Genomic DNA, 12907 nt, shown 5'->3' with positions numbered 1-12907 from the left:
GACTATGCGAGAAAGTATCGGGAAGGTTTCAGCTTTATGCAGCAAACCATTTTGATGAAAGGACTATGCGAGAAAGCATCGGGAAGGTTTCAGCTTTATGCAGCAATGAGATTTTATAAAAGGACTATGCAGAAAGTACTGGGAACTTTCTTGTACATTCTGACATCGTCAAAATGCATCCAGCTGTATACTGGGGTTTGGTGAACAACAAATTAACTGCAAGATAAATATATTGCCAAAAAAATATTTTATTGAAAAAGACCAGTCAGTTACTAAATAAAAAAAAGGCACTAATTGGTCTCCTGTGTGTTGTTTCCTCTCATGCTGTTGAGGTGAGCTCTTTTCATGGAGCAACACTTCTGGTTCACCAATGTAGTTATGTCCCTATCTGCCATTTTTAGATGACTACAGGCATACTCTACAAATAAAGAGAGAAAACCTAATGGTAAAATTTGAATATGCAAGAATCAATTGTTTTGTAACATGTATCATATACCTGATATTGCATGTGAAAAGGTTTCAAAAATCATTATAATGCCAATTTTTTATAGCCAATCTATCTATATACTTACTAATCAATGCATCTATGGTTATATTTTCCGCCAGTTTAGTTCTGTTCATACCACTCAACTGCTCTGGTAGAAAAAACCCATCTATCATTTTTTTCATAAAAAGTGATGGAGAATCGTTTCTGCATTTAGATGTGACTGTTGATAGCCATAAGCTTTGTACACATAAATTGGTACTCCCCAGCCTCTCAAACCCTAATGGTGGATCGGTCCCTAGGGCTACAAATTCCTGAAAGAATCATATAATACAAATTAAAAGTGTTAGTTGTTTTTGTATATTCTAGCTAACAAACCAATCCTTCAAAATTTATTTCAGAATAATTTGTGCGTAGCACAATGTATACGACAGTATAAAATATGGTATGTGTTTTGCACTGGTTGTCATTTAAGATGGTTATACATGTAGTCACTCTATTGTTTAGACACTCAAGATGTCTAACAATTAGGAATACATATGGTGTGTATTATGTATGACATTCAAATTCTGTGTCACTATCACACCAGATACAAGACTTTAGGCGATATAGCTTCTGAAGGATAAACACACAGAAAACAACCACAATCTATTAGTAACCATCTTCATCCAAGACTAAAAATGTTATATGCTTACATGTGGTGATGCAGGAATCTGTACACCAAGCACTGGTACATAGTGTTTAGGAGTGTGAGAGATGCTAGTAGATGAATATAAAGCTGAAAGAAAAAGAATATGGTATTGAACATATTTTTTTTTATATATTACAATTGCACACATATGAACAATATTTCAATACCTTTACAACAGGGAGCAATAAAGCCATCAGGGAGATTCAGATCATTAAACTTAGGAGACATGTGCTAAAAACCATGAAATCATTACAAGCACATAAAGAAGCACTTATTTACCTTTTGAAGCCTTCAATTCTTGGTATTTAATTTTTATATGATGATAGTCCATCTCTGTTTTCTGAAGCTTTTCTTGCATGCTTTTCAGTTGTTTGTCTTTTAAAAGGCATTCAGCACACACATCAGAATTTCCAAGTAGAGTTAGGAAAGATGGGCTGGTATTGGTGTGTTCATTGAGAGAACTGAATTGATGGTCAGGAGCGTAATTGTAACATTGGTCAGGATAGGAAATGTAATGTTGGCCAGAAAGTGGTCTGCTGTACTCCTCAAGGGGTGGTGATTTGTCATGTTGGTTGACAGATCTGTCATTGGTTGCAATCAGTTGGTTAGTAGGGCATCTGTGATGTTGGTTGGAAAAGGATCCATCATGCTGATTGTGAGGGTAGTTGTTGTATTGGCTGGGAGGGGGACTGTCATTTAGGTGGGTGGGTGATCTACTATAATGTTGATTGGGAGGGGGGCTGTCCTGTTGGTAGGTGGGGGATCTACTGTCACATGGGTTTGGAGGGGGTCTATCATGTTGGCGGGTGGGGGATCTACTGTCATGTTGGTTGGAAGAGTACCTGTTGTGTTGGCTGAGGAGAAACCTGCTATGTTGGTTGGAAAGGGAACTGTCTTGTTGGTCTGGATGGGCTTTGTCATACTGGTTGAGAGGGGTCCTATCACTATGTTTGGGAGGGGACCTGTCATCTTGGTTAGGTGGGGATCTTCTGTTTTGGTCTGATGTTCGTACATCGATAAGATCACCAAGTAGCACCTTTGCCTGGTCTTGTGATGCCTGTTTTTTGGCTTGAGTTGCTCTTTTTTTTTCTTTAGCTTCTTTCGACTCTGGTGACGAAAAAGGTTTTATCATTACAAACATAGTATTATTCTGTGCTACTGAACTGAGCAAATTAAGCTAAACAAAACAGCATTTTCAATAAACAACATGCACTGTATAAAATGTACCACAAGAAAATCCATAAAACTGTAGTGTACAACTATAGTGTTGTTTTCTAATTAAGGTAGAGATATATCAAAACTGAAAAAAAAAAACATCAATAATAAATTTAACATTTAATCAGCTGTCGTACCCAGTATATCTGTATGTTGTTACCATACCCAGGATACTCAAGTTTCGAAAATCTTTTTTAGGGAGTGGGCATCTAGCAGAACACCCTCCCACATCTAAAAATTATCTTAATTACAATGTTGGTTCACCATGTGCTCGTTTAGGGAAATATTAAGTCTTTGAGAGAAGAATAATGATCGTAAAGTACAATATTATTATTCCAAAAATGCAATCTTACCTTTTGTTTCTTTTTCTTTAGATGTTTTAGTGCTAACTTTATTTTTGCTAGTTGTCTTAATGTTCTTTCTCTTTTTCCTTGGACACTCTGAAGGTGCAAGACAAATCAAAAGAAAATCAATTTAATATGTTTTACCATAAAAGCCATAAGCCTTGTCTTGGAATTAAAGTGATATCCTACGTAGATAATATACTAACATTGTAGGAAATTGTTAATATGTATACATTTCTTTTCAGAAGTTCCATTGATTTGAAAGTCGGTAAGTTCTCAAAAGCGTGATTGACAACCAGATCAACACAGTGATTGGACAATGCAACAAAGCTCTCAAAAGGATTTAAGTTTAAATAATTTTGCAACAACTTTTAAAGCTACATTGATGTTTGTACATTTGACTTGACTATGCGCTTCAAAAATGGCTATCGCTGTAGCAGCTGGCAATTAATTTACCTGAAAAAAATGAGAATTTCGCACTAGTCCATAACGGGCAAGTAATATCATTACCTGCAGTTTCCTCTTCAGAAGATCTGTCTTCTTCATCCACAAAATCAGCACGCTGTTTATTTTTGCGTTGTCTTTTACCAGAGTTTGGTGTTTCATGACTGATTCTAACGATTCTAATTGATGACAATTTTTTTGCCAACTTCACCAGTTTTGATTCACTAGCACCTAATGTTAATGAATATAATTTATATGAATTACTGAAGTGTCTGCTTGCAACAAATATATCAACACAAGCCTCAAAGTTACAAAAGCTGCAGGTACTCAAATAAACACCCAAGTATGTGACAAATAAATCAAATCTAGCATACGGCACTATATATTTTGTATACCAACTTTTTCACTTAGTATAAATGGTAATTAATAGAAATATGAGCTGATTTAACGATTCATGCCTGTTAAAACAACCAGTGCTGATACATTGTGTAATAATAGTTTGAATCACGTTGGTTCTGAACCATGATGAATCCAAGCGGAGAGAAGATATGAAGTTAAAATCAAGCCTTAATTATTATAGATAATTCAAAACTAGCTTGAAAAATTAAAAATATCTTCAGTCAATAAATAACTTTAAAGGAGCACAGCTAAAATTCAGAGCAAGATCATGTACTCTTGGGTTGGCATATGAAAAAAGAAAATGGAAAAATAATAGTGAAGATGACATAATTTTTCCATGTTATGAAAAAAGTCGAAGAAACCCTTGAACATTTTATTTTGCAATGTCCAAATTTTAAAATAAAAAGGGACAACTTAATGTGTGAAATAAAAGAAATGTTATTGAAGATGAAAAAACAAATTTGTCTGATAACTTATATGATATTTTGCTTGATCTATAACAGCATTTCCTGTACATAATAAATAAATAAAAAAATAAATAAATAAATCACTGAACATTAATGACAAAGCAAACAGGATTTACTAAATGTTCTTGTGTACTAAAATTCTCATTGACATCAGTTGTAGTATTAGATTTTCAGTTAAACTGAAATGAATTAAATAAACAACAGAAAAATACATATATAACTTTACACATAGACAATGTTTTTGTTTTTTTACACAACCATTTCTAAGTTGTCTCATTTTAACTATGATGAGATAATTGAGTTGTAGAATTACACAGTTGGGGACATTATTTAGTAAGAATTTGTGGCATTGTTGCATTAAATAATACTCAGAGTATACATAAATAAACCATTACGTAATAAGCCATTACGTTCTATTACATGACGCCTTCGGAAAATTAAACAAATGACAATTTTAGTTCAGTCAATAATAAAATTTCGAAATTAGTTTAGACGTCATTGATTTACCCAGCACTTTTACAATGAAGAAACAGAAATGGTAACAAAAAACGCACATTTTAATATTCCAATGTTATTTACGATGTAAAAATTATTAGTCTGAGGGAGAACAGTCGAAGGCAAACTCTTTATCACCTCGTTGTCGAATGTGTTCGATCGTACGCAAACTCTCGATTTGACCCAGGAGATTTGACCTACAACAACGTCTGTTGACCTGATAGGTCAAGTCTGTTATTAACCAATCAGAATGATGGGTTGTACCGACGAAATTCTCCGGGAATTCCCGAAGGCATTTCGGTAAGGCAATGAAGAAGAAGCGATGTCGAAGTACGATCTGTTGAAATTGATTTTGACGAAAAATGGCACGATGTAGAAACAAATTGTAATTAAAAAATATTGCAAGGTAAACTGAAATTTTAACAGGTCATTGTCGATGGGTATATGTAGTTTTCGCATTGGCAGCAGTCGATATTTACGCTGTATTATATAAATTTGGGTACTGGTATTCGGAAAAGTCAGACGATGTCTAGGCAGTCATAATTTAGAAGGGTTGGGCGCTAAGACGAACTTTATCCCAAAATAAAATTTCCCGAAAGTAGGCTGGGCGCTTAGTTGAGCATAGGTGCTAAGTCGGACTAGTACGGTAAAACAGATTACCAAACATATAATCTACAAATAATTATATTGCTATCTAAAAATAAACGAGAAATAATACATAAAACTATTACTATCCACTAATTCAAAACAAAAACAAACGATGTAGATATTATTCAGGCTTTTAACGTTGTACCAAAACTGTAATAACTAAAATCAGAATATAAAAAATCACCTTACCATGCGTTACAAAAACCGCATCGTACTTCTCTTTTCCGTACATTGCCTGGAAGGCATCGCCAAACAGAAGGTCCTCTAAACTGTCTTCATGGTGCAAACAATCCTTCCTGGGTATCACACCAAACTGCTTATCTATCGTCCAAAAAACACATGCAAAGTCTGTTCCCGGACTCTTTATCAATTTCAGCGATTTCTTTACATCTGGGTGATCAGATTCTAGGTTAAAACCCATTATCACAAAATGTACATGTACACCGACCTATAAATCGTGAAGGAATTGCCGCAAAATGCCGAAAATTCTGACGTCAATGCCTCGTTTTCAGTTTGCTACAAGGTTTAACAGCGCGTGTTTACGCCAATGCGTACGTGCCGACAGGTGCCAATGACAAATCGTAATAGTAGTTTATAAATAAATAAACGCTGCTCGGACTGATAAGTATGATATATTGAAGATAATATTTGGTAATCGTAGTCCTAAATAACTATTAAAAATAGCTAGACGTTTCGAGCAATGGCTCTTTATCGATAGCACAGAAGCAAGTGCACTTGCACTATGCTATCGATAAAGCACTTGCTTCTATGCTATCGATAAAGAGCCATTGCTCGAAACGTCTAGCTATTTTTAATAGTTATTTAGGACTACGATTACCAAATATTATCTTCAGGTGCCAATGACGTCAGGTTCCGCGTAAATACGCAGGGTTAGAACGTCAAAACTTGGCTCCTACAGGGTGAGTACAAACGTCTGCATTTTTTTTTCCTATAGCATTAAGGCCATGCTGATTTGGTTTTTAACTTATTGTGAGATTATATGCAACATTTTCGTGAATGTATACAAGAATAACGCACCAATATTTTTGCTGATTTTATCACTAAACTTGGTGCTAAAAAGCTGTACCAAGCAGACGGCTATATATACAGTTACCGCTTTACAATCCACTAACTGTACTTCGATGTTACGATTGACAGTTTACGTAACCGTAAAATCTACACATAGTATTGTTATTATTTAACCTATTTTAGCAACAAATACATATTTCAGATTTGTTTCCAGCTCAAATACATTTGACTGTTCAATATAAATATTACTTTTTTTATTTTCAGACTGTTGGTACATCAAAATAGAAAATCTAAATCAAAGAGCGCGTACGTCACCGTTTGTGTAGATCTGTGAGACATTTTAGGTGCTTCTGGCCGTGCTAACAAGCAAGTTTTATTTTTTTCGAAAGAAAAAAAATCTCGCTTCAGACCAGCCCAGTCAAGGTCTTAGTTAGAAACTATTATTACGTGAACTATCTATTGATAAAAGACTAGGTAAGTTTAACTACATTTAATACACTAGTATTTTCTAAACAAGTTTATTATCATCCCATTTACAAATATAAGTAGTGCTGCGATGTTTGGTATACAAGTATAGTACTCATTTCACCCAACTTTTTATCGCTTTTCAATCAACCACTTATCGCTTAACTTCCAGCCGCACGGTCTTTTCCGACCGGAAAACGGCCAAATTTTAATCGCCTTTTTACCACTGCTCGCTTATTGAAAACGCCGACCGCTCGCCCAATCCACTGGTCGAAATGGTTGTTTTAATGTTAAATTCTGAAAATACAATTAATGTTAACTATTATTAAATTCTGTTATCGTTCAAGAACGTTCTAAATGTAGGATGGAAGTGTGACTGTGGATAAGTTGAGAGAAACCAATAGTTTCATGGTAAAAAATAGTCTGTGAATTTAGCAGTGTTCCACGACATGCTGATGGAGTGGGACTGTGTGTTCCGTTTGTACCCAGGGCCGCTTGCTTCTTTCAATGACGATTATCGAGACAATTACGTGAAAAAGGCATTGCTAACTTGTTTTGACAGAGAGCAGAGAAACAATGTTGGTTTATTCCAAAAAATAACGATGCCATAGCCAAGTAGGTAAAATTCGACATTACATTTTCAAAATTAAGTCACGATCATTGGCTGAGCTCGATCAAATGTTTTCGAGTAAAAACGGACTACATACCGCGAAAGTCAGAGCTTACATTGCATAATTATTTTGTTGAGCTTCAGAAAAAAAGAAATTTAGTTGTAGCCGTTAATATTTGGTTACTAATCGACTAACAATTTGAAAATCATATTCTTTCTTGTTTGTTTGTCACACTTTTTGTTTTGTTTTTAGCTTTATTACCTTCTACATGTGTAGAGACCAAAAAAGAAATGTCAAATTTTCTTTAACGTTGTGATAAAGCAATATTCTATTCTATTCTTCGGTACTGAAAATCATCGACCCTCGTCTGCTTTATCTATTTTCCCAACTTGCAAAGAAAACTGATTCGCCGTGGACATGAGTATATCTCAGACTATTTTTTTTTGAACTGAGGTCTAATTGTACCCCTTTTTCAAAATATGCCGAGGTTTCTCGAGTGAATAACTTTGAAGACTGTCCCAGCAAAACAAAAGACTACTTGAGTCGACACCGGAGTTGGGATTGTACGACTACCCTTCATTGACAACTGCAACGCTTTGTTACATCATTAATTGGCTGGTTTAATTATTTGGGTTGTCAGCCCTCAAATTACTGAACATTATCTCCATAATTACTATCAATGTTTGTCCTGTCTCGGCTGATTGAATGACAGATGTCGGAACCGATGCCCGTTCTAAACCTAGTGTAGACATGGAGGTAGAAACCAAGGCGTTCGACATTCCAAACATTTTTTTTACCAGAACACGGTTTATAGACATTCTAATTAAAGTCTGTCCGTGGTTTATAGCTCCTGTCTATCTTGAAGTTACGTAATCGTTTTGCGGGACTTGGCTTTATTCTCGTATATTCTAAGATGGCGGCGTTGTCGTTAACTAAGGTTGCGAAAATCGTGAGAAATGGTTGAAAAATAAACTACAACGAAGACAAACTGACCAATATTTCTGTCGAGGGAACATTAGGTTTTAGTTTACCTTTGGAGGTATTTTGCTTGAGGTAAATCTACATGTTTTTGTTGTTTTCTGACCAGTTATATAAGTCGGCAGTTTTTTGCCATTTTTATCATTTTGCTTCACAGTAATGATGTGTATATAATTGACAGACGCATCATGAATTTTCAAGGTGAATGTTCCGGCGAAGGAATATCCGAACGGAACAACACCGTGCAAGCGGACGATGTGACAGACGCAGTAAAATACCTTTCGGGACCAAGTCATATCTAAGTCAAAGGGTCAGATTGCGTATTTGAACTTTTGACGGCTATTCAACGTCTATGAAAACCGGAAAGACAGCATTAAATCATGTAAACCTCGAAAAATCTGTTTAGTAGTCTGAATTTTAAATGCGTGCGAGCGAGCGTTTGCGCGGTCGAGAATAAAGCAGAAATTATCCGGTCGAATTCAACAAGCGGTCGCAATATCAAGCGAAAAAAAGTGATTGAAAAGCGGAAGTGGATGGGAAGTTGGGCGAAATGAGTGGTGCTATGAAATTTGTAACAAGAAGACAAAAATTGCTATTGCCATATAAACACCTTCGCTGTGAGAGTTAATATTTAATCGTACAGAACATCGATTGTTCAGTATAATAAACTTTAAGGATGGTTACATAATATCAATGTTTTGAATTGTTTAATCAAGCTTTTAATGTTTTTCACAGTTGGCTAATGGATCGTAAACGGCGTTTCAACTCTTCAGGGGCCGTACGACCAATAAAATATAATAAATGTTATATGCCGGAGGTCGCTTCAACCATAAACCTAGAGACTTGTCAAGATGGTGTGTGCAATCCGGAAAAACAACCCACTGACACTAATAATTTTCCTGAACATGATATATTGGAAAAGATGCTGCACTCTTCAATTACATGTCGACACCCACCTGGAAATCACCTGGAAATACAGAGAATAATTTGCACACTGTCCAAGTAGACTGTGACCATAAATCTGATGAATGCTATGAAAAAAGTGGTGGTGGTGGTGGTGGGGATGATGATAGTGATGATGGTGATAGAACTCCACAAACTGATGGATGTGAGCCAAGCCTTGGAACAAATAAAACATCAGAAAAGCCAATTTATAGAGGTCATAATATGTCGATTTCAGTTAGCATGCTGCTAATTCTGATGTACACAGTTAACCATTCTGTCAGCGGAACCCAACTCACAGACCTCTTGACATTGATTAGTTTACATTGTCTTGAGACACATCCTGGTTTAAAGAGCCTTTATAATTTCAAGAAGTATTTCTCAGAAATTGACTCTCCTTTAGTTAAGCACTACTTTTGTTCACATTGTTTGTCACCTGTTAATATAAATCAAGTCATGTGTGGAAACAGCTTATGCCTCCGCGATCTGACAGCTGTGAAAGCAAAATCCTACTTCCTGGAAATTCCTATTGAAGCACAGCTACATAATCTTTTTGGCCGACAGTCCTTTGTGAATTCACTGAAACACAGATTTACACGCTTAAAAAAAGGTGAAAACTGTATTGAAGATATTTATGATGGCCAGCTATATACCAACTTATCAGATAAGGATGGGCCACTATCTAGCAAATACCCATACAATATATCATTTATGTGGAATACTGATGGAGTGCCAGTGTTTAAAAGCTCTAAATATGCCATATGGCCGATGTATTTGGCAATTAATGAGCTCCCCCCAAAGGTCAGGAGACTCAAAGAAAATATGATTTTCTCTGGGTTGTGGTTTGGAGAACACAAGCCGTTTATGGAAAGTTTTTCTATCCCCCCTTACCGTAGTTTACAAAGTCTTGAGTCAACTGGTATTGATGTTCTGATAAATAAGAAAACTGTAAACATCAAAGCATTCCTTCTTTATGGAACTGCTGATTTGCCTGCCAAAAGTTTAATGCTGAACTGCATGCAATTTAATGGGCACTTTGGTTGTCCAAAATGCTTACAGCCAGGTGAAACTCACAAAACTAGCAAAGGTGGACATGTTCACGTCTTTCCATATGATAAAGAGAACCCACTCAGAAACCCTCGATTGGCTAGTGAATCCCTCAAACATGCCATGGAAGCAAGTGCTGCAGGAACCCCTGTAAAAGGAATTAAAGGCCCTTCTTTTTTAATGGGATGTAGGCATTATGATTACGTTAGGAGTACAGCAATAGATTATATGCATTTAGCATTGATGGGTATATCAAAACGCTTGCACAATTTATGGCTTTCTTCTTTGTATTCTTCAGAAGAGTATTCCTTGACCAGTTCTCTTGATTTGATTGATGATCGACTCTTGAAAATTAAACCACCTTCAGTAATTTCTCGGATTCCAAGAGCGATCAGTTCTCATTTCAAGTACTGGAAAGCATCTGAGATGAGATCCTGGCTGTTTTTTTATTCATTCCCAATCTTGGCAGACTTGCTACCATCCCTGTATTTTTATCATTATGCAAGTTTTGTTGAAGGCATATTTATTCTTTGTAAAGACAGTATTACTGAGGATGATATCAGACAAAGTGAACTGTTGTTGCGCTATTTTGTTCTGATGTTCGAACCATTATATGGGCTCAAGCATTTTACATTGAACCTACATTCTCTTCTCCATTTGCCAATGTGTGTTCGAGATCTGGGTCCTCTCTGGGCATATTCATGTTTTCCATTTGAAAACCTCAATGGCAACCTTTTGAAGTTATTCCATGGAACTCAGCATGTTGATTTGCAGATTGTTGGGTCTGTCAATATACTGCAAACAATTCCACAAATGATTGAATCTGTTTCAGGTACAAAGGAGCAATCCTTTCTTCAAGGAATGTGCAAAAATGTATCTTTTGTGAAGCCATGTGGTAATGTTCAGAATGATGAGTTTGTTCGTCCACTGGGTCGCGGCTATTCAAAGACTTGCCTAATGAACTCATGTGTAAGGTTATAGACTGTCTTGGCTGGAGGCCAAAGAAATTGGTGTACCATGGTCGTATATTCCTTCATGGTCAGGTAATTCATTCACGAGATTACACACGAGTGAAAGCTAGAAACTCTTACTGTGTTAAGTATTTTGACAGCCAAAACAATATTGTTCGATTTGGATTAGTTGACTTTTTTGCTATCCCTCACTGTTGGTGTAAGAATGAACAAAACTGTGTTTGCACCGTCAAATCAATTTTGGCATGCATATGTCGTCTTGAGTCAGAGCAACGATCAAAAATCCTTGCATTTGCTGGGTTGGAAAATTTCCTCAACATTACACTGAGCCACATACACCCGTGCAAGTCTGAGAGTAGGAACATAGATCTGATTCAAATTAATAATATTTTAGGTCTGTGTGTAAATGTTTCAGTCAACAATGTTAGTTATGTATGTGAATTTGGAAATATGGTGGAGTGTGATTAGATTCACAGATAATTTGTTCAAAATTGGAATTATATCTTGCATATCACTTGTGCAATCATTTTCAAAAATGTATTTAGTAACTATACATATACTGTCTACAGTTCTCGGGCCTGATAAAGAATCACTTTTCAAATGCTGTAGGTGTTTTTAATGAAATGCCGAGAGACTGTTATAGCATGTAACGCCCTCATGCGACATTACCTGGAAATTGCCCGGTGATGTTCCTGTTGAGACTTGTCACTCAAACTACTTCCTTGGTGACTCGTTTCTCTCATGATTGGTTGATCGGTGTATGGCATAGTTTGAGTGACAAATCTCCGCAGGAATGTCATGCCATGAGGGCGTTTCATGCTATAAAAGTTACTCGGGCCTTACGGCTCTCGCTTGAAAAACCTTCGGCATATTATTAAAACGCCCAAGGCGTTTGAAAATAAGTTGCTCTTTATTAGGCCCGAGAACTGTTGACAGTCTAAACTATACAGTGCACATGTATTTATTTGGATTCTAAGGGACACAAAATTCTGTTGGTAGTATCAAAACCAAAATTCACATGAAGGAATTTAGATAAATTGAATATTTGTCACAAAGTAAATATTATTTTTTGGGAAAGTTGAAACAACAATCAAATTGAACTCAATTTCCAAACAAAATATTTTTATATTATTAACGATGGTTTCAAATAAAGCATTTCAAAAGTGTATCACATTTGAACATGGCTTTTGGTACTATATAGTTATTTGTGTCTCTCAGAATTGCATAATATAATAGAAACAACCCCTCCTCCCCCCCCCCCCCGAGACACCTAGGGGTGTATTTCATAAATGCAATTGCATTTAGTCCAGTGTTGCACACACATTTATAGCAAATCTGTAGTCAAGAATAATTACAGTTATTGTTGTAAAATAAATCCAGTTTTTGTTGCCGTAAATTTTAAAAGGTTTAAATAAAATTTATCATTAATGCAACACATATTTGTGATGATGATTATTTTACTCTTTAAATTGTTCAAAGGGTGCTTGTGCAAGTCGGAAGCTAGAGTGAAATTGCATAACTTCTTATTTTATTGGTATAGTACAAAAATAGCTGGCATCTTGTCCCATAGAATTCAGATTTTATTGGCACCTTCTCGCATAGTATGAAAATAGTTGGCACCTTCTCGCATATAATTCAGATTTTATTGGCACCTTCTCGCATAGTATGAAAATAGTT

General features: G+C 35.9%; 1 protein-coding gene and 2 long non-coding RNA genes across 3 annotated transcripts; 1 reads left to right on the top strand and 2 right to left on the bottom strand.

Annotated features, from left to right (window-relative positions):
• Positions 1–230: 230 nt before the first annotated feature.
• On the bottom strand, positions 231–751 carry LOC146737859 (uncharacterized). Its single transcript, XR_014930762.1, has 2 exons — positions 573–751; positions 231–418 (listed from the first exon to the last, which is right to left on the bottom strand). It is a non-coding gene; the product is annotated as an uncharacterized LOC146737859 (long non-coding RNA).
• Positions 752–9212: 8461 nt separating this feature from the next.
• On the top strand, positions 9213–11240 carry LOC146737858 (uncharacterized). The gene has a single exon (XM_085504840.1). It carries the CDS (start codon positions 9213–9215, stop codon positions 11238–11240), a length of 2028 nt encoding a protein of 675 aa, XP_085360966.1.
• Positions 11241–12736: 1496 nt separating this feature from the next.
• On the bottom strand, positions 12737–12899 carry LOC144349309 (uncharacterized). Its single transcript, XR_013419931.1, has 2 exons — positions 12851–12899; positions 12737–12820 (listed from the first exon to the last, which is right to left on the bottom strand). It is a non-coding gene; the product is annotated as an uncharacterized LOC144349309 (long non-coding RNA).
• Between the last annotated feature and the right edge of the window lie 8 nt (positions 12900–12907).

The sequence above is a fragment of the Saccoglossus kowalevskii genome, chromosome 10 (genome assembly GCF_978046115.1).
Source record: "Saccoglossus kowalevskii chromosome 10, keSacKowa6.1, whole genome shotgun sequence".
In the NCBI taxonomy this organism is placed as follows: Eukaryota; Metazoa; Hemichordata; class Enteropneusta; family Harrimaniidae; genus Saccoglossus; species Saccoglossus kowalevskii.
The sequence above is the reverse complement of the archived record's forward strand: the minus strand, read 5'-3'. Positions and strand labels throughout refer to the sequence as shown.